Here is a 20,401-nt window from a genome sequence, read left to right on the forward strand (position 1 = left end):
GTTGACCAGGACAATGCTTTTGCAGAGATGATCGATGGAATAGCCACCGAGTATGTCTCGTCGGGCTTCGACACTAAAATCGTAGTAATCGAAGGGGACTCGCTTGAAGGAAAAGTCCCGTACGCCATTGCTGCGAAGGATGGCGGAGAGGCGGGCTTCGGTGGCGGCGGTGGCGTCGATGGTTGCGGCGTTATGGAAATCCAACTACTGTTGTTGCAGAAGAGAAGACAGAGAGGATCAAAGCCGTCCAGATCGTGACGAGAGTTGCTATGATGTTGTTGGTATGGATCATTTCGGCCGATGAAACACGACCTCCTGTTGTAGAATAGCTCCGAAAAGGGGTTGAGGTCCAGCGGGCGGCCAAGGCAAGGCTGCCGCCCGCCGGTGAAACAAAATTATGAGGTTCTTAACTTAGCTCTGATACCATATTAACTTTATGTATAAAGAAAGAATTGTGTATTGAATATTGTATTGAATATTTCTTACAAGGGGAATGCACTCTCTTTTATAGAGAGAATTTGAGCATTGGATGCCCACCGAAAGTGTGATGCATTGTACATTATAAAATATAAAGCTAAAGCTATACACTAACAGACATAATCATACACTAGCTATACACTAACAGACATAATCATACACTAGCATGCTAAAGCTAATCATACACTAACAGAATAGATGAAAAAAAAGCATGTTATTTTATAAAATGGGTAGTTTAAGTTTAAATTCATAGTTGTCCATTTTAAAAAATAAAATATAATTTGTTCACGTGTCTAGTGATATTTGATGAAGTTAATTTTTTGTGCAAACTTTTATTATGAAATTTATAAAATGAACAGTTTGGATTATTATTATGACTCTAGAATGAGGCCTATAAAATAGAGTATAGTGAAATATCGAAGATAGTGATATGAAGATGAGTCATCTTGTCTAGGAAAGAACAAAGTAAGAAGAAGACTATCCAAAAAATAAATAAATAACAAAATAGAGAAAAAAAAATGTCACTTTGAAATGATGAATGCAATGTTTATAGGGAAAATTTCCAATAAGTCTTACATTTAAAAAAAAAAAAAATTCCCATTAGTCTTAATAACACATAAATCAGTCTTCTCATTATAGTGTGAATAGGACTCGAATGAAAATTTTATGAGAAAAGTAAGACTCATTGATAGTTTTTTCATTTTTTTTTGTTTTGTTTTGTTATCTCTAAATGCCCTCCAAAAGATTGGTTGAGCACCCTACTTTTTCAAAAAAATAAAAAATAAAAAATAAATAAATCAATTCCATTTTACCCAAAATTGCTAAAAGTCAAAGATGAACCCTAACCCTAACCGGTCATACTTCAATTCCGACTAGACCAACCTAATTTCGGCCAACCCTTCCAGGCACCCCTCTTAGTTGCTATCGTTACCGCATTTTCTATCATAGCTACTTCTTTATTCGCAGCCTGTGAGCCACTCATCCGTCGTAAATCCCATTGTGAACGATGCCCCAACCTTAATCCTACTCCTCATAGTGAGCCAACCTCCCTCCTGTCTCATCTATCGTGAACTCTTCCTCTATACCCTAGATTTAGTGGAAATCCTATATCTATGGTTTGGGAAGAAGGAGAAGGAAGAGGAGGAGGAGGTGGAGGAGGAAGAAGGAGAAGAAGAAAAAGAGAAGAGAAGGAACGGCAAAATGGGTGGAGAAGAAGAGGTGCCAAGTGGATGAAGGGGTAAAGTCGAAATTAAATGGGGTGTTAAAAAAAAAAAAAACATTTTTTTTGGATGATCATCCAAATTATTGTGCGGTGCTCAACCAAATTATTGTGCTGGGTTTCCATAACAAAGCAAAGGGTAGATTTTTGAATGACATTGGCTTGAAGGTGTATTTTTTGGGTGGCAGAAAGAGAAATTATTGATAGAGATAAAGATTACAAGAGTTTAAGCATCCATACAATACCATACAACCCCCAATACAAAATTACATATGCAGACATATCAAACATTGGAATAATGTTGGCTTGAAGGCGTATCAAACATTAGAATATTTCAATTTGCCATTTAAGGGCAAGTAGTAGCCATGTGAGGATCTCTTAAATGCACACAAGCACATTTATTTTTGTACTTTGGATGAGTGCATGAAACAAAGGGTTAAAAAATAAAAAATAAAAAAATAAATTTTTAGTAGGTATTAATAGTTGGACTAAATTTTCATTAAGTCTTATCAATTCATCGCAAAAGTTGGTCTTAATAGAATCGTGGCTAGAAAAGACATATTGTGACGATTTTCTGAATATGTTGTTAAAAATTGACAATTAGTGACTTTTTTTGTGACGAATTTTTCAAATTGTCTTTAAAAATTAACAATTAGTAACTTTTAAAATAAAAATAAAAATACTGTTAATTATTATAGGATCTATTGAGTAATAAGTCCATTTATTGAGACCACCATGTAAGTTAAAAAAAATAATAACAATATATAACAATAAAAAGAAAGAGAGGGCAGGGAAGAAAATTAAGTGAAAGATGTTAGATTTTATTCATTTGTTGGGTTGTGCTAGGAAAATGACAATAAAATTAATAGATAATTGGGTTAAAAAAAAAAGGTTTGTTTTTTGGCACACAAAACAAATATATATATATATATATATATATATATATATATATGTGTGTGCGCGCGCGCGCGTGTGTGTAAAGGCATATGCAAGGCACGGGCTAGTATAACCTTTGACTTAAATGAAATGAAATAATATGATAATTTTTAAAAAATATTTATTTTATGTTTGATTTACTCAAAAAAATAATAAAAAATTCATTATAAAAGAAATAATAATTATTCCATAAAAGAATAATCATTTCATTCCATTGCATCTCATTCCATTACACTACTTGTACTTTTTCTCAAAAAAATAAGATTATTTTCTTACAAAATTGAATAGAATAAATGATTAAATATATGATAGAAATTTTAATTTCTATTATAAGGTACAATTATGGAATAAATAGATGAGATAAAATTTTAGTTCAAATAAGTGGATTTTTTTTTATTAAGTTTGATTAGAATGGGATAATCAAATAGTGATATTATACGTCAATGATCACGTGGGATTGTCATTAAACTTTGATTGACACAACACACTTTTTTTTTTTATTTTTATATGATTAATTTGTTAGTTATATGTATGAGAAATTATTATTATCTATTTTACACTAAATTATATATTTCAACTTTTATTATCTCTATGTTTATATATCATTTATATTAATTTAATTTGTTTTAACCTTCTAAAAAGAATGTCAGATATATAAAAAATGTTTTGGTATTTACTTTAAACCTAAGGATAGTTAAGGTAATTTACCCAAACAAAAGTGAAGGTGGTGGTGTGATAGCAATAATTGCAATAGTGGTAGTGTGGCAATTGTCGTGGTTGTGTCATATAGAGTGTGGTACGTAGTAGTGCAGTGATGACGACGATAGTGATTGTATGATAGTGGTGGAAATGATGATAATTGTGGTAATGAAATACTGGCGGTGGCGATGACGGTGGTGGCGATGACGGTGGTGGTGGTGATGGTGATGGTGGTGATATTGGTAGTGATAGTGGTAGAAATGACAATATGATTGTGGAGGTAGAGGTGAAGGTAGAGGAGCAATGGTGTAGTTATAGCTATTGTGGTAATTTATTTTCATTAATTACATTTAGGGTGAAGTTGGAAATGGATTATCAAACATCAAACACTGAAAAAAGAAATGATCCGTCGAGTTCAAGATTGATCTCTAATAATGGATCAGATCACACCAATATCAATCCGTTTTCTTCCATTTTTTCCTATTCCAAGGCAAAGATTCAACAATCCCTTAACCAAAATGGAGGAACTATTCATAATGGAAATAAGAAATTCTAATCTTTGATAATTTTGTCATCATCCAGTTATTGAATGGAGATAAGAAATTCCAATCTTTGCTAATTTTGTCATCATCCAATTGTTTTCGATTGAGTCCATTCAATGATGTAAAATCATCCAATGTGATAAGAGAATCAATCAAAAAAAGGAAAATGTTATGAATTTCAAATAATTTACAAAATTTTCTACCAAACCTATTATATGGGTGTGGGATTTACACAAATCCACATGCGTGTGGGTCCACACCTATGTGAGAGATTTGATAAATTTTTTGAGATTTCTAACATCACTCTAAAAAAAATCCCCTAATGCCAATTAGGAATTCGTTAGGCCCTATAGGAACAGCTTTTAAAATTGCAAATATTTATTTATTTTATTATTTAATAACCTATAATCAGATCTTGGTAACTAACTATTTATAACTTGACAATTTAAAATAGACTTTTCAAGTAATTAAATATTATTTATCGTTGAAAATGGAAAAAATTATATGTAGAGCTGTTATTTTATTATTATTATAATTAAATCTATAATATAAGGCATAAAGTTATTTTATCATTTGTTACATATCATTTTTTTTAAACGAACTTTTTATAAAAGAAGCCAAAAATAAACTCTTTTTTAAAAGAAAAATCACCCTTTTATATATATACAAATATTGAGTTTTCTGTATACCAGCCAAATTTTTGCATTTGTAAAATAGAATTTCATGGGCAAGGTAAAATACATACAATTGTCTCTTAGGATTTCATTCACAGTAACACAACAGCTATGTTTGTAACATATAATTCAACTAATCATGATATATGACAAATCATATGATATATGAATATTGAAAGAATTGACAGAGGCAAAGTATCTGCCATGCAATAAGGGGAAAAAAAGACAATTGCAAAAGCATTGCTTGACAAAAGAAGCATCTTTTTTGTTTTTTTTTGGTTTTGTTTTTGTTTTTGTTTTTCTCTTCCTTTTGTTATGCTGTGTTCAGTTAAGGGATTTGGAAAAAGAAAAAAAAAAAGTGTATGAAATTAAGTGAAATATAAGTATATTTTATGAATAGTTCACTTATATTTTTCCTTTCTTTTTCTAAATATCTTTCAAATCTCTCAATCAAACACAACGTTAGTGATTTCTTTTTTCTTTCAATTTTTTTCTTTGAAATATTGCATTAAAGTCGGTCATCATATTGCTTGCAAACAGTTTGGGGAGCGTCCATGCCTTCTTGATTTCAAAACAGGGTAGATCATTTTTCAATGATTTTTCTGTAAAACTGCTGGGTTGTTTTTGTTCGTTTTGATTTCAGAATAGAAACAAAGTGAACCGTTTTTCTTCATTCTTTACTGTAAAGTCACTGGCTTGTTCTTTTTTTTTTTTTTTTTTTTTTTTTTTTTTTTTTTTTTTTTTCGCTTTTACGATCAGGAGTTACGTATTCATTAGTGTTAATTTTTTTTCCTTTTTAATTTGAAAAATATCGGCAAGTAGAGCTTTGTATTTGCGATGGATTTTTGGTGTTTTTATTTGATTTTCAAGCAACGCTTCGTATCATGTGGTGTCTTTTGTCAATGGTAACTGTTGGGTTTTTTCAGGAGGACAACGCGGCTGCATATTGGGGTTATAAGTGGAGGGTATTATGGGAATAAGAAAAGGTAAAAAGTAATCTATCATTTGGGTGCCTCTATTTACACACCATAATTTATCTCAAGGCAAACCACTTCTAAAAGCACACCTTTAATAATTTGATAAATATATATTTTTGCTCATCACACATTACAAATTTACATATTTGTCCTTACTCACACACCCATCCACAACAATATACACACAAACTCCCATGTTTATCCTCACTTACTCACACACCCCCACGCACCCACCTTCTTCCATCTTCCCTCCTCCATTCTCAGTCACTGTGTTGGTGCTCAACACAAAGTTAAGCAGTGGTGAAGATGTCGTTGGTGCTCAAGTAAAGCAGTAGGTGAGTTCTCATTTCGCTTAGATTTTAGGGTTTTATGTATTTTTTACCATTGCCATGAATGAATCAGTTTCAAACCGTTCAACACTGTAATTTCGAACCCAAAAGCCGTACGGGCTCGTTCGACGCTTGAATTTCGAACCAAATCAATTTGTTCGGCTTGTTATTGTCGAACTTGTTCGGACCTAGAATGTTGAATTATAATGCTTTGTTCGATTCTTTACTGTCGAACAGTATATGTTTTTTCTCTTTTTCCCCTTAATTTCCCCCACATTGGGAAAGTTTCTAATAACTTGATATAACCAATATATCTTTATAGAAGTTGATGAACACAAAAACTAAATGTAGAATCGAACAAAGAAAATAAATAAATGGATAAGATTTTTGAAAAACAGACTTCATCGATAAATTTTTTAAAATCTTATCCATTTAGGTGTTTTTTGTATTCAAGTCTATGTTATGTTTTTTTTGTCTTGCTCGCATTGTTGTTGACTTTCTATTAAATAGATGGCAGTGTGTCCATGTGCATGGTTTTCTCTAGTGTGAAAAATTAGTCTCACTTTGTAGGCGCATAAAGAAAAGTGTTGTCTGCATGAAGTTTTCTTGCCGCCAAATTTAATTGATTTGAAGATTAAAAAAAAAGTGTTTTACCCTATTATATATAGTACCTATTTTCACCATGAACCATTACAAAACACGTAATTGATCATAAACAAAAATGTAAGTAAAAAATGATTACATGTACCTTCTCTTTAGCAGGCCGTTTTTTTATGTACTTTGACAGAATCTTGTGTGGGGATCTGGGTGCCTATAAGTGAGTGGCTATCATGTCCAGACTGAACTAGCTCAAATGCACATGGGTCTCGACGCGTAGATACATTTATCTTCTTATGTCCTTTACCTCGAGGGTTGGGCTTCACATCCGGCTCAATGAGAAAACTACTTTGCGGATCTGCAATCTCTCCTAACTTATGCAGAATTTCCAACTGCATAGTATAATCAGATGCATTGAATCGCTTAAGTATGAGATCAAACTTTGGTTCACAACTCAATTCCACTTTATCATTCTTCAACGTTTGTACTACCTCAAGAATCCTCCAGTGTGAGTTAATGCTATTAAGTGGTATTGGACGACCCTGCCGGATGTAATCCGCAATCTCATGGGCACAGGTAACCCGTGTGTTCGTCGAACAACACATCCACAAACTGAAGCATCAATGCCAACATCATTTGCTTGCTTACTCTCCGCTAAGACATGATCTAATGCAGTAATAGAGATATTGCCTCGGAGCTCTCTAAGATGGGATGGTTTGAACTGGTGTTGTACAATGGTTAAACTCTTCTAAAATGATGCCTTAACATCAACATGTTACAACTCAAGCAAACTATGGATCTTGGTCCAAGAACACTCAAAATTTACTTGGTTAGAACCAAGTTGCGATTTCAGTTTTGCATGCGCACTTTCAGCCCTGTGTACAATGGAAACAATTAACATAATTAGATTTAAATAATCAAAATCATAATGCCTAATAGTGTAAGGTAGACAAATATATATTACCTGTTGGTTGTAACATTCTCGAAGTGCATACAACTATCTGTCCATACAACAACAAACTTATCGTTATATGGAATTAACCAACTTTGTGACACATATTGCACTGCTTCAGGATATGTATCAAAATCCGCAAGTAGCCTAGCAAGGTGTTCATTGTATTCAAGCTCAGTTGAGGAGAGTACTAAGAAATTCTATAAAGAGATAAACTTGTCCCATTCGTCCTTACTCTTAAACATTTTCTTGCATTTTGTCAGTACATTTCTATTAATATGCCATCTGCATAATAAATGTCGAGATGTAGAAAATACCCTGTCAATAGCATTCATCAAAGCAAGCTCTCTGTCTGTGACAATCACCTCAGGAATAACAATGTCATCCAAGAGACTACGCAATGTAGTTAACACCCAAACATAGTTATCAATCCGCTCAAATTGGAGATATGCAAAGGCTACGGAGAATGACATATCAGTGGATGTCACACCAACTATCTCAAGAAGAGGAAGACGATATCGATTTGTCTTATATGTGCAGTCCATGATCAACACCTTTGGAAATGAACGGAGCAAATCTAAACTGATAGGATATGCCCAAAACAAGTCTGTGACAGTCATCGTGTTATTGTCACACCTATGCCGCTCAATATAATTATGCTTTTCTTACTCACCCGACAAATGTTGCATTTGTGATCTCCCAGCTTTCTCAATAACATTATTCCTATGACATACATTGTAAATGGTTTTCATAGTGGTTACATTCAAAGCATCCTTTCGTTTCAATGTAACCAAAATCTCTTTTGGTCTGACCATGCTTTTGGACATATCCACTAATAATGATGTTTCCTCCTCAGATAATCTCCCTGCAAATGAATGTCCTTCAAAATGTTTAGCAGGAGTATGGTTATGCATTCCACATGTTACACCTACCATCCAATCATCATCAGCCATCAACTTACGAGCCCTCAACTCAAAGGGACACTCGCATTTCTTTGTACCTGTTATCTTCACAATTTTTTTGTTCGAATCATCTCCTTTAAATTTCTTATGAGCTCTGTATTGACCACGTCTCTCATAGGCAAGATATATCCTTGGTGTCCTATGACCACCACCAAAGTCGGATGTCTTGATGACAATCACAAACTCATTTTTCCTTCTAACGTCCCATACCCAACTGAGCAATTCTTCTTTGCTCTTGAAAACCTACAAGTCAAATTCAACAAAGTCATTAAACATCCGAAAAGAAAAAGAAAAAAATACTAATTTACGACATGAGACTACCTCATTAGTAATAAATTGACTCGTGTAGTCAACAAGACCTCCAGATACAACATTACTGTATTCCACGGATGCACAGTTCTGAAAAAAAGAAAAAAAAAAAAATTTATAACTGTTCCACTGTACAGAGTCAAATCAAATGAAAACGTTCGACCGTAGTAATTCGAACAAGTGCAAGTTGTTTGATTTTAGATAGTCAAACAAATGTAAGTTTGCGATTGTAGTTTGTCGAACAGATGTAATTTGTTCGATTGTAGTTTGTCGAACAAATGTAAGTTGTTCGATTGTAGTTTGTTGAACAATGATATATTATTCATTTCTGGTTAACCGAACAACGATTTACCACTCATAAACGAAAACGAATACAAAAATAACAAAAAAAATAACCTTTTTATTGCTCCATTGTTTCGAATGAGAATTGTCAAATGCATCCTTCATTGAATCCAATCAAAATCTTCAATAATACTATATTTTTGATTATTTGTTGAAGGGTTTTTGATTTTGGTTTTAGGGTTTTCGGATTCTTGACAGAGAAGATACGTATGGAACAAGTTTGAAATTGATGATTTATATTATATTGATTCTTGTCCTTTATGGTAAATTCACAAATGGTGTGTATCATAACTTGTCCTCTGTAGTCATTTTACTTAAGGTTAAAATTGTAATAAAAAATAAATTAATTAATGGTTTGCCTTGAGAGGGAAGGTGGTGTGTAAATTGAATGACCCCTATCATTTTCAATTTTTTAAGAGTGATTCTACTTACACCACCAATCTAACTCCTTACACTCTCAAAATTTATTTATTTTTATTTTATATTTTTATAATTTTTACAATTCCTTTATTACTGTCATTTCTAACCTTCCTCATTCTCCATCTCTTTACAACCAAAACCTAAAAAACCCTAACCCTAGTTCTCCCCCATCACCACCACCTTCACCTCCCCACTACTGGCGTTGCTACTCCGCCACCACTCCATCACCATTCGCCTCTACCCAGCCCTTCACCACCTGAAGAAGCATCTCTGGAGATCCTTCAACTAGAAACTAAGAATTTGAAGGAGCTAGAAGAAGAGCCATTCCACATATTCAGAGTTGGGGACAACATCGAATCCAATAAAGACACAGAAGAGAGAGAGAGAGAGAGAGAGAGAGAGAGAGAGAGAGGCGATGATGATGGAGGCGATGATAGTGAAGGCAATGATAATGGGAGAAATAACAACATACGGATCTGAGATCTCTAGATCTACAGACAGATATATACATATACATATATATACGATTCAGAGAGAGAAACGAGGAGAGAAGACACACCGATGATGGCGACAACAATGGTGGTGTCGGTAACGATGAAAGTATAGAGGAGAGAGAGGAAGAGAGATATAACTATCTGAGGCTTTTACAGATCTGAGGCTTCGATTCTAAACTTTAGGCTTTGATACTCAGATCGGCGAGCAACGATGAGGGGCTGGGTAAAGGCGAATGGTGGTGAAGTGGCGACGGAGTGGCAACGCTGTCAGTAGGCTGGTGGAGGTGGTGGTGATAGAGGAGAACTAGGGTTAGGGTGTTTTAGATTTTGGGTTTAAAGACGAGGTGAAAGATGAAGGTTAGAGATGAGGGTAATAAAGGAATTGTAAAAATTATAAAAATATAAAATAAAAAATAAAAAAAATTTGAGGGATTGGTGGTGTAAGTAGAATTACTCATTTTTTAAATCGTAGTAGATAGATACATAAAAATATTTATAATAAGCTTGAAATCAAAATTTTAATTAATATATTTTTCAATAAATATAATCAAGTAACTTGTTATAAAATCTCCTTCCATCTTATTACACAGTTTAGTTTTGAAAAAAAATTTATAATTAAAAATTTATGTTTTTATCAATATAACAATATAATCTGTTTCAACAAGTAGTTTTAAATTTTATTAACATATTTTAAGAATGTCATGTTGAAATAAACGATAATTTTTATTTTCAGATAATATTTCTATTTCAAAAGAAAGAACAAAAACAAAAATAAATACAAAATAAGATGCATAAGCAAATTAAAAGTGTGAATTATAAAAGAAGAAAAAAAACATAAATGATATATGAACAACAGAAAACAAGAATTGTAACAAATAGAAACAAATAAAAGAATATAAGTAACTTTACACAATATAGAAATATAACAAATAAAATATATCAATATTTGATAAAACTCAATTTAGAAATTATTTTTAAAATTTTGTAATGTAAATAATTTGGAGGGTATGAACTATTGAAATTTTGGAAATCCGAAGTACTCAAGTTTAAAATTAATTGCTAGTATAGTATACATAATTTTTTAAAATTTTGAGGATACAACTGCTCTGCCCGTACCCCTTAGATCATCCTTTGCCAAAAAAAACAGTGTTTCTACCCATGCCCGGAGAAAGTAAGCTAGTAATGAACAAAAGGATATTATCATGAAGACAACGAGTCTTCAAAGTGGTTAATTTAGGAAGACATTGAGAAGGGCAAAGCACATAATTATTGATACGAGAAAGGATCCTTTATGACGCCAAAAGGTTGCTCCTCAAGCTAAAAGCACTTGACAATGTTAAGAGGTTCGGGAAATTGCTGCACTTTTTTGCTTAGCAGGAACAAGTTACGATAGAATACGTCTTGTTTATCTCAATGAAATGGGAGAAATAGCTATCCCTCCAATGGTATAATTAGACAACATCTTGCTTCGAACATAAGAGTTGCGAAGAGTAAAATTCCGGAAAAGGAACTAATTGTGTGGGAAATGCTACAAGAAATTATTCAGGGCATCCCATTTTGTTGAAAGTACACAATCCAGGGCATCCTATTTTGTTGAAAGTACACAATGTAGTTTCGGTTTTTTTATTTTTTTATTTAAGGATCACAATGTATTTCATTATCATATCTTTTCTATAAATAATCATCACAATCAAGTAAAAAATATGGTGCTACGCTACCGAGTTTAAATTAAAATATTTGAACTAAAAAGTGGCATCGGTTGGCTTCTAGTGAGCTCTGATGATTTCTCATTTCCCTTAGTTACTTTTTTTTTGTTTAATGAGCGAAAATTAATAGTTAGTTATTAAATTGACACATTAGGAGAGTTAAACTCTCAGATTTTCCTTGTAAATATTTTAGTCTGGTTACCTATTCCATTCTTAAAAATGAAAAGTTAAGACCTACCCTTAGGAGAGGTTATGTGTCTTTTAGTTGTTATTGATAGTTTGCAGAAAAATAATTTATTTTGAAAAACAAATTTTCAAAGAAATATCATCTGATTACACAATTTAAAATATTTCAATTCAAGCGTGTTGTTGATTATCACCAAGCGATCCAAGTGTCTCGCCTCCAAAGTGATTCACTTTGCACCCTCGTGAATTTATTTCTGTGTATATTTTTCTATAGACCTTAAAAATTCAGATGGCCAATTTTTGTATCAAATACATCTGATATATATACACAACACATGATGGAGTTTGCATGTAGGTGAGATCCTTAGGAATCTCTATTTTTTAGTTGTGGGGATAAAATAAAAGATGTATCTTTTATCTTAAATATGCAAGATATATTTTATCCAATTTTTCATTAATTATCTTTTAAATAGATAATATAGAACTTCCACTAATTACAAGTGAGGCTTTTTTTTTCACAATTAATCACAAACTTCCTTCCACCAAACTGTATTCCACGTGAGCTACTAGGTATGGACAAATTTATCACTATAAAAAACCCTAACTTATGTAACCGAATTCTAAATTTTTCCTTCTTTTAATTGGACCCCAAAAACATTTTTCAAAAATTGTACTTTTCTAATTATACATGTATAAAAATATTTTTTATCAAAAAGTTACCGGTCGGTTTTCTTTTGGTTTAACGTTAATACAAAAATTGCTTGAATATACTTTCTCATTTTGAGAATGGTGGATTCCATGTTAGGTGCCTATATAAATCAATTACCACTCACATAACCCAACATGCCCGTACATATATAGCCTTTGGTTCGACATCACCGATTGACAATATCAAAGTTAAATGAATAGTTAATTAATTTATACAATATTCTTTGGTCAAAGGAAAATAAGTGCATTGTAATAGAACTACCTTTTAAATTGACAGTGATCATTCCATAGGTGTTCTCAAAACCGATCCTGTTTAGTGCATGTATTTATTGCATAACACACCTATTTGCCTAAGGTCACTAACTCAATGATGGAGTTAATCATTCTATCATATAATAACAAAATCAGGTGTAAGCCATAGTAGTGTGACGCTCAATCAACACCCACAACTTAGAACATTAATTGGGTCAACAAGACACCGAAAAATCATAACTCTCAACTTTTGATTCATTAACTATTAGCATGTTTTTCTACAATGTTATCTAAGGGATCGTATGTTCACACTATATGTAATATTAAATATAATATTACCCAGAATATTAGTATACAAAGTTGTGGGGATATATTTTCTGAGTACCAACACGTGGCAAGATGACGCCGACGTGTCAGCCGAGATGCCACGTGTCCTGGTCGTGACGCCAAGGTAATCTCGGCAAGGCCGAGGTTATCTCCGAAGATATCGGAATCCGAGATAAGTGGATAAGGGACAAGAGTCCTAGAATGAAAAGAGAACTTAACCTGGATGAGGGACAAAAGTCCTAGAATGAGAGAAGACTTCAGTTTGTATTAAGATAAGACTCTTAGAGAGTTTATCCTATCTTACTGGGAGTCCAAGATTAGCAGTAATCCAGAGTCCATAGAAGCTAGGCTTCTACTGGGACTAGGTTTATGTTGGCTATAAAAGAGAGGCACCCCCATGGGTCTAAGGTATGTTTTTGATACTCAAGCTTGTGAGTTTAGCACTTGATTTATCTTTGAGAGATATGCTGACTTGATCGTCGGAGTGTCCCCAGGTGGACAAACCACCGCCGAAATCTTCTCTTTCTGTTGCAAGTTAGCCAGGTGCCATCTATTCTGCCGGTGCTCTCCAGCTGGTTACTAAGCGGGCAGTGTGGTCAGAAAATCACTCACACAATTTGGCGCCGTCTGTGGCAAAGAAAGAAGAATAAATGGCCAATGACGGACAGAAGGATCACACTAGAGACAACGCTCCTGCTGGGAATGGGAGATCTATCAACCTCGACGTCGAAAGGGACAATAGCAACACAGAAACTTGTGACCGGAGTCACGGAGTGAAAGACGCCAGCCAGGAAGGTGACGCACCAAAGACAACAGATCGAAGCAGATACTACAACGAAGATGACCTCCAGGTATGGAAGGATAGATACCTGCGGAGGAACGAAGACCCTTCCAGAAGGGATGCAAAGACAAGGGGCATGAACGCTCCCAAGGAGATAACATTCAAGTACAGAAGAACTCATCCTGAGTGAGCAGATCCTGGATTTCAGATCCTGGATCCCGGATCCGAGAAGACATGATCTTAGCCTAGACAAGTAGGCCCGAGAAGACGAGAGCTCAACCTAAGTGAGCAGATCCCAGATTCCAGATTCCGGATCCTAGAAGACATGATCTCGGCCTAGATGAGTAGGTCCGAGAAGAGAAGAGCTCAACCTGAGTGAACAGATCCAAGATTCTAGCAGACAAGATCTCGGCACTTAAGTCCGAAAAGAGAAGAGCTCAGTGAGCAAATCTCAGATCCCAGAAGATAAAAAAGAAAACACACAAGGTTGGACTGCAGTTAGCCAGGTTGAAAACCTTTTATAAAGTTCGCAAAGGAGTATGTAGAAGCCACGCAGGAGGCAGAGAGAAGAAGAATATGTTTACCACTTGTTGAAATTTGTAGCAATTTACAAGTTGGTTAAACCAAGATGATGTTTAACACTTGTTGAAATTATGTGTGAATTTACAAGTTGAAGTTCAACCGAGATCATATTTACCACTTGTTGAAATTTTGTGTGAATTTACAAGTTGAAGTTAAACCGAGGTCATATTTAACACTTGTTGAAATTTGTAGCAATTTACAAGTTGGTTAAACCGATATGATGTTTACCACTTGTTGAAATTTGTAGCAATTTACAGGTTGGTTAAACCGATATGATGTTTACCACTTGTTGAAATTTGTAGCAATTTACAAGTTGGTTAAACCGATGTGATATTTAACACTTGTTGAAATTCTGTGTGAATTTACAAGTTGAAGTTAAATCGAGATGATGTTTAACACTTGTTGAAATTCTGTGTGAATTTACAAGTTGAAGTTAAACCAAGATCATATTTAACACTTGTTGAAATTCTGTGTGAATTTACAAGTTGAAGTTAAGCCGAGGTCATATTTAACACTTGTTGAAATTCTGTGTGAATTTACAAGTTGAAGTTAAACTGATGTGATATTTAAACACTTGTTGAAATTCTGTGTGAATTTACAAGTTGAAGTTAAACCGATGTGATATTTAACACTTGTTGAAATTCTGTGTGAATTTACAAGTTGAAGTTAAACCGAGGTCGTATTAGAAGAAGATTGGTTTAAACACTTGTTGAAATTCTGTGTGAATTTACAAGTTATAATTAAACCGAGGTTATGATAAAGGAAGATGGTTTAACACTTGTTCAAATTATGAGAAAAATTTACAAACTGAAGTTAAGCCGAGGTTATGATAAAGGATGATGGTTAAACACTTGTTGAAATTTTTGAGAAAAATTTACAAGTTAAAGTCAAGTTCAAGCAATATCTGCGTACTTGCCGAGACTACCAGGTTGTCAAAACTTGAAATATGGAAAACTGAAGTCTTGATAGCAGACATTGAGAAAGTGACAAGTCCTAAGCAACACTTGTGAAAATATTTGTTACAATATTTTCAAGTGTTAGGACAAAGCCGAGATGAACAAGATTAGAAGTTGTGACAGAGGTATTTTACCCGAAGAGATTGCACAGTCAAGGTGTACTTTGAAGACATGCAAATTTTTCTAAGTATCGAATCATACAAGAGCAGAAAAAAGAAGACATATATTCAAAGAAGAAATTAAAAAAATGCATTTAAAGAAGAAAGAAGACACTTCGGCCTGAATATTGAAAAATAAATTATTCAGACTATAAAAATGGCACGTCGGCTGGATTAAAAGCATACAAAGATGGACAAAGTACAAGGTACAAGGTACAAGGTACAAGGAGTAAAAGAAGGAAACAAAACTACTCGGCATCAATGGCAGGATATGGAAGACAGTTGGGAAGACTTCTCAGCAACCTTCTCAGCCTCGAGCTCAGCATCGATTTCCCGAAGAGTTTGATCAAGGCTCTTCTCGGCGATTGGCACCTCGGAGTTTGAAGGCAAGGATTGAAAGCAAGAATCTAGAAAAAGACACAGAAAACAGAAACGAGAATGTAATTCGTAATCAAGAATGGTGATGAAGCTATTAGGAAATCAAGACAAAAAGATTGCACAAGTGTGTCAAGCCAAGAACAATGGCAGAAATCAACAGATGTGTGAACAGTGTGTATTCAAGAAGATGATTTGGAAACAACGGGTAAAACAACAATGGTGATTAACAATGAAGCAGAGCTTCTTGGAAAGCAATGAGAAATAAAACCAGGAGGAACAGTGGCTTACCAGAAAGAGGGAAGCCGGAATGAGAATTGCCGAAGTCTGATGACAATGACAGAATGACGTAAGCTTCACCGGAGGAGAGGAACGAAGACAGTTGCAGAAGCTTGAAAGCTTGGAACAATGACGGATTTAAGCAAAAGAGCTAGAAAGAGAAAAAGCCAGAGGATTGAATGAAAAAAGAGAAAAATAGTCAAGAAGACGACAAAGTTCAAGAATAAAGCCAAGTGCACAGGCACTAAGGCCTCGTTTGGGATGCTACCTTTTTAGCCAATTAGCCAAAAAGTTACTAAATTAGCCAATTAGCTAATTAGTCATACCAAAAAGTCAACAATTACGGCTTCTCTCTACTTTTTGCACAACTTTTCATAATTAGTCAAAAAGTCATTCTAAACATACAAGTTTTTTTTACCTACCTTTTTAGCCAATTAGCCAAAAAGTTACTAAATTAGCATGTTCCCAAACGAGGCCTAAGTAAGTATGTGAAGAACAAGAAAGTAATGACCCAGACACGATGCTAGCAACAGAAAGCGGATATGACAAGAACAGTGCCAGGCATTCAAACAATTCAAAACTTGAAGACAGACGAAAATAGAAGGCAACAAATGGCAAGTAAACAGATTTAGAAGAGTTATGAAAGATTGAGCTTAATAGCAAGTAAAGAGTTTATGAACCTACAAAGTGAAATGAACGCCGATATGAAAATCGCCGGAGTCAAATAGATGACTGGAAATCGGGAACTCACCAGAAAGTGTGAGTGGAGCAGTTGCAAAGCTCTTGGAGTTTACGAATTAATGGAACCAGAACCTCGGCTAGGAGGTGCGATTTCAAGCATCTTGGAAAGCATGAAACTTGATTCTTGACACCAGTGGACAGTAAAGTCCAGGGAACTTTGAGGTCGGCGAGTTTGAACTCGGACAGAGGGGTACAGATGAACGAACAATGTAGGTTCCATCACCTTAGAATGCCGAGGTAATAGAACCTAGGGGGCAGTTGTGGGGATATATTTTCTGAGTACCAACACGTGGCAAGGTGACGCCAACGTGTCAGCCGAAGTGCCACGTGTCCTGGTCGTGACGCCGAGGTGATCTCGACAAGGCCGAGGTTATCTCCAAAGATATCGGAATCCGAGATAAGTGGATAAGGGACAAGAGTCCTAGAATGAAAAGGGAACTCAACCTGGATGAGGGACAAGAGTTCTAGAATGAGAGAAGACTTCAGTTTGTATTAAGATAAGACTCTTAGAGAGTTTATCCTAATCTTACTGGGAGTCCAAGATTAGCAGTAATCCTGAGTTCATAGAAGTTAGGCTTCTATTGGGACTAGGTTTATGTTGGCTATAAAAGAGAGGCACCCCTATGGGTCTAAGGTATGCTTTTGATACTCAAGCTTGTGAGTTTAGCACTTGATTTATCTTTGAGAGATATGCTGACTTGATCGTCGGAGTGCCCCCGGGTGGACAAACCACCGCTGGAATCTTCTCTTTCTGTTGCAGGTCAGCCAGGTGCCATCTATTCTGCCGGTGTTCTCTAGCTGGTTACTAAGCGGGCAGTGTGGTCAGAAAATCACTCACACAAAAGTGTAAGATAAAAGGCCAAGTAATTTATTTAATCATTTAATAAAGTCTACAAATTAGTTTTTGAGGGCACAAATGCTAACAGATATAGCAATATAAATTACCAATATATGACTGTTGTCATTGCTTGAATTCAAAAGAGTGAGTGAGAGAGACTTAATTTATTTAGAGAAAATGTGTTTGTTAAACCTTTGTGGTGAGTGAATTCTACGTCCTCCCTACTTTCAAATCTTCCACCTAGTTTTATTAACTTTTCTATCTTCTCTATAATCATAACTTAATTTTATAATATGTCACATGTGCCGATAACTTTTAAATTGACCCGAATAAAGATTAAGGGAGAGTTAATTTGTGGATAAACAAGGGGTTATCCTCAGAATTTTGTATAATTGAATGTTATATATGATTACAAATTGATAAATTATTTATCTATAATTAGGAGGCTGTATAAGGTTTGATCCAATGCAATTTAATGGTACAAATAAATAAGAGGAGGAGCTGCAGAGGTTATTAAGCCTGTTGGCTTCATCCCCTGCAAACAGATCTGAAATTGAAGATTCTTGCTTATGGTTAGCTAACAACTCAGATCAGTTTTTAGTGCTCTCTGTGTGGAAGTGGTGGGTGGCAGCTAACGGTCCTGGTTTGAATATTCCTGTAGGGTTATGGGTTAAGTCTGCTTCCCCAAAAATGTAATTTTTTTGCTGGCTGGCTTGGAGGGGGAGGGTGAAGACTTCATCTTTTCTAAAAAGGATTGGGGTCTTAGTTGCTACTGTTAGTTCTTCTTGTGTTTTTTGCAATGCTATGGAGGAAACTTTGGATCATGTGCTACTCTTTTGTCCACTGATTTGGGAGTGTTGGTCAATAATGGTAAGGTGGTGGGATCTGGTATCGGCTATACCTAGTTCAGTTCAGGGGCTGCTACATTGGTGGTCTGGAGGTAAATTCAAGTCAAAGGAATCCAGAATTTGGCAGGTAATTCCGTCTGTGGTTTTCTGGTATGTGTGGAAATTAAGAAATGACTGTAAATTCAAGGGAGCTCTACCTGCTGTTGAAGACTTAACTGAAAGAATTAAGATGCTTATTGCTCTATGGGCCAAATCGATATTGAAGGTTGATTACTCTACTCATGATTTTGTTTCTAATTTGCACCAGATTAGGCTACCTATGTGAGGTGCTTGAGGTGTTATTGTGGAAGCTTCAGCCGCTCTGTCTTGCTTCTGCGTTTTCTGTTTTGTGTTGTTGTTTTTGCTCTGTTGGTTTCTCACCAACTGGAGCTCCAAGCTCATATGTAATCTTCTTTTCATCAATATAGATCTCTTTTGCCGATCAAAAAATAAAATAAAATAAATAAATAAATAACTACTTCTAGAAAGTTTAGTTTAGTATTTTTTTAATAACAAATATAACAGAAGTAAAGTGGTTTAGATGCATAAAAATAAAATAAATTTGATTAGTTTTATGTAAGAAACTCAGCAATATTCCTTTCTTGGCTTTTGATATTCTTTGTAAATCAAGACTCCAATATAGGAGGCCTAAATTGATATTATATTTGGATCAATTACACAATTGATAGATTAGTAACACTAGAGCTTTCAAAGCTAATCTGTGTCCATGAATTTGTCCAATTAAATCTATTTGAAACTCATTTAAATTCATTCAAATATCTAATTGATTTTAATTGAGTCGGCTAAGATGATTATGCTAAGCACATGGATTGTCGTGGGTCACGCACGGATGTCTATTGCATCATGCTAAGACAAAAGTTAACGTAGCTCTGGTGTGCCATCAAATGAAGACCCCACATGAAAAACGACACTATAAAAATAACACATGCAACTTTTAAAATAAATGCTAATGATTATATATATATATATATGATTAGTTTTTCATTTTCATAATTTTTTTTTTCTTCCAAATTCCATCTCAACTTTTCTTTTGATACCATACATATATATAGTTTTACGTAAATGAATATTTATAATTTACTATAAGTAAAAAATTTAATCTTGCACTTTCTTCATATCCGTTTTAATATTATTTTCATAAAATTTTTGGAAGTTTAGGATATCAGTCACCCGCTCCTCCCACCATCGCCATCATTACCATCCCATCATAGTTGGAAAAGAAAATAAACAAATTGATCAGATTATTTAAACTCGTTTATTAAATCAAAATGTTGGATTGCCAAATCCATTTAAAATTTTCCATTTGTTACATCTAAGTATTGATACAATTAGAGACGGAACTAGCTAGGCGTAGGCCATTAGGAGGCAATTAGAGACTCTAGGCGTAGGCCATTAGGGGCCGTGGTCCCCGCCCTTTGATAAAACCATGCAATCCATTCCGACTACGATAATAAGAGTAATGATTGAGACTTTCACAAAAGTTTCACCTCTACAATCCCTACATCACCCTATGTGAGAGAGGGAAAAAAAAAAAAAGACATACATGGACTAATCACACACATTTGGGGGTCATGGGGGTTCCCAAATTAGGAGTCCCAAACTTTTTCCTGATAATAATATGAGCAATGATTGAGACCCTTACAAAAACTTTACCCCCACAACCCCCACATCTTGT

The 20,401-nt window shown here is 34.6% G+C and overlaps 2 protein-coding genes across 2 annotated transcripts; both read right to left on the reverse strand.

Annotated features, from left to right (window-relative positions):
- Nucleotides 1-6,608: 6,608 nt before the first annotated feature.
- On the reverse strand, nt 6,609-8,022 carry LOC145821821 (uncharacterized). The gene is made up of 3 exons (XM_082918389.1): nt 7,720-8,022; nt 7,415-7,602; nt 6,609-7,062 (listed from the first exon to the last, which is right to left on the reverse strand). The coding sequence occupies exons 1-3, from the start codon at nt 8,020-8,022 to the stop codon at nt 6,609-6,611; spliced, it is 945 nt and encodes a 314-aa protein (XP_082774515.1).
- Nucleotides 8,023-8,067: 45 nt separating this feature from the next.
- On the reverse strand, nt 8,068-9,120 carry LOC145821822 (uncharacterized). Its single transcript, XM_082918391.1, has 3 exons — nt 9,070-9,120; nt 8,686-8,763; nt 8,068-8,607 (listed from the first exon to the last, which is right to left on the reverse strand). Exons 1-3 carry the CDS (start codon nt 9,118-9,120, stop codon nt 8,068-8,070), a joined length of 669 nt encoding a protein of 222 aa, XP_082774517.1.
- Nucleotides 9,121-20,401: the final 11,281 nt, after the last annotated feature.

This window comes from Camellia sinensis, chromosome 3 (assembly GCF_055761805.1).
Source record: "Camellia sinensis isolate YWXY chromosome 3, ASM5576180v1, whole genome shotgun sequence".
In the NCBI taxonomy this organism is placed as follows: Eukaryota; Viridiplantae; Streptophyta; class Magnoliopsida; order Ericales; family Theaceae; genus Camellia; species Camellia sinensis.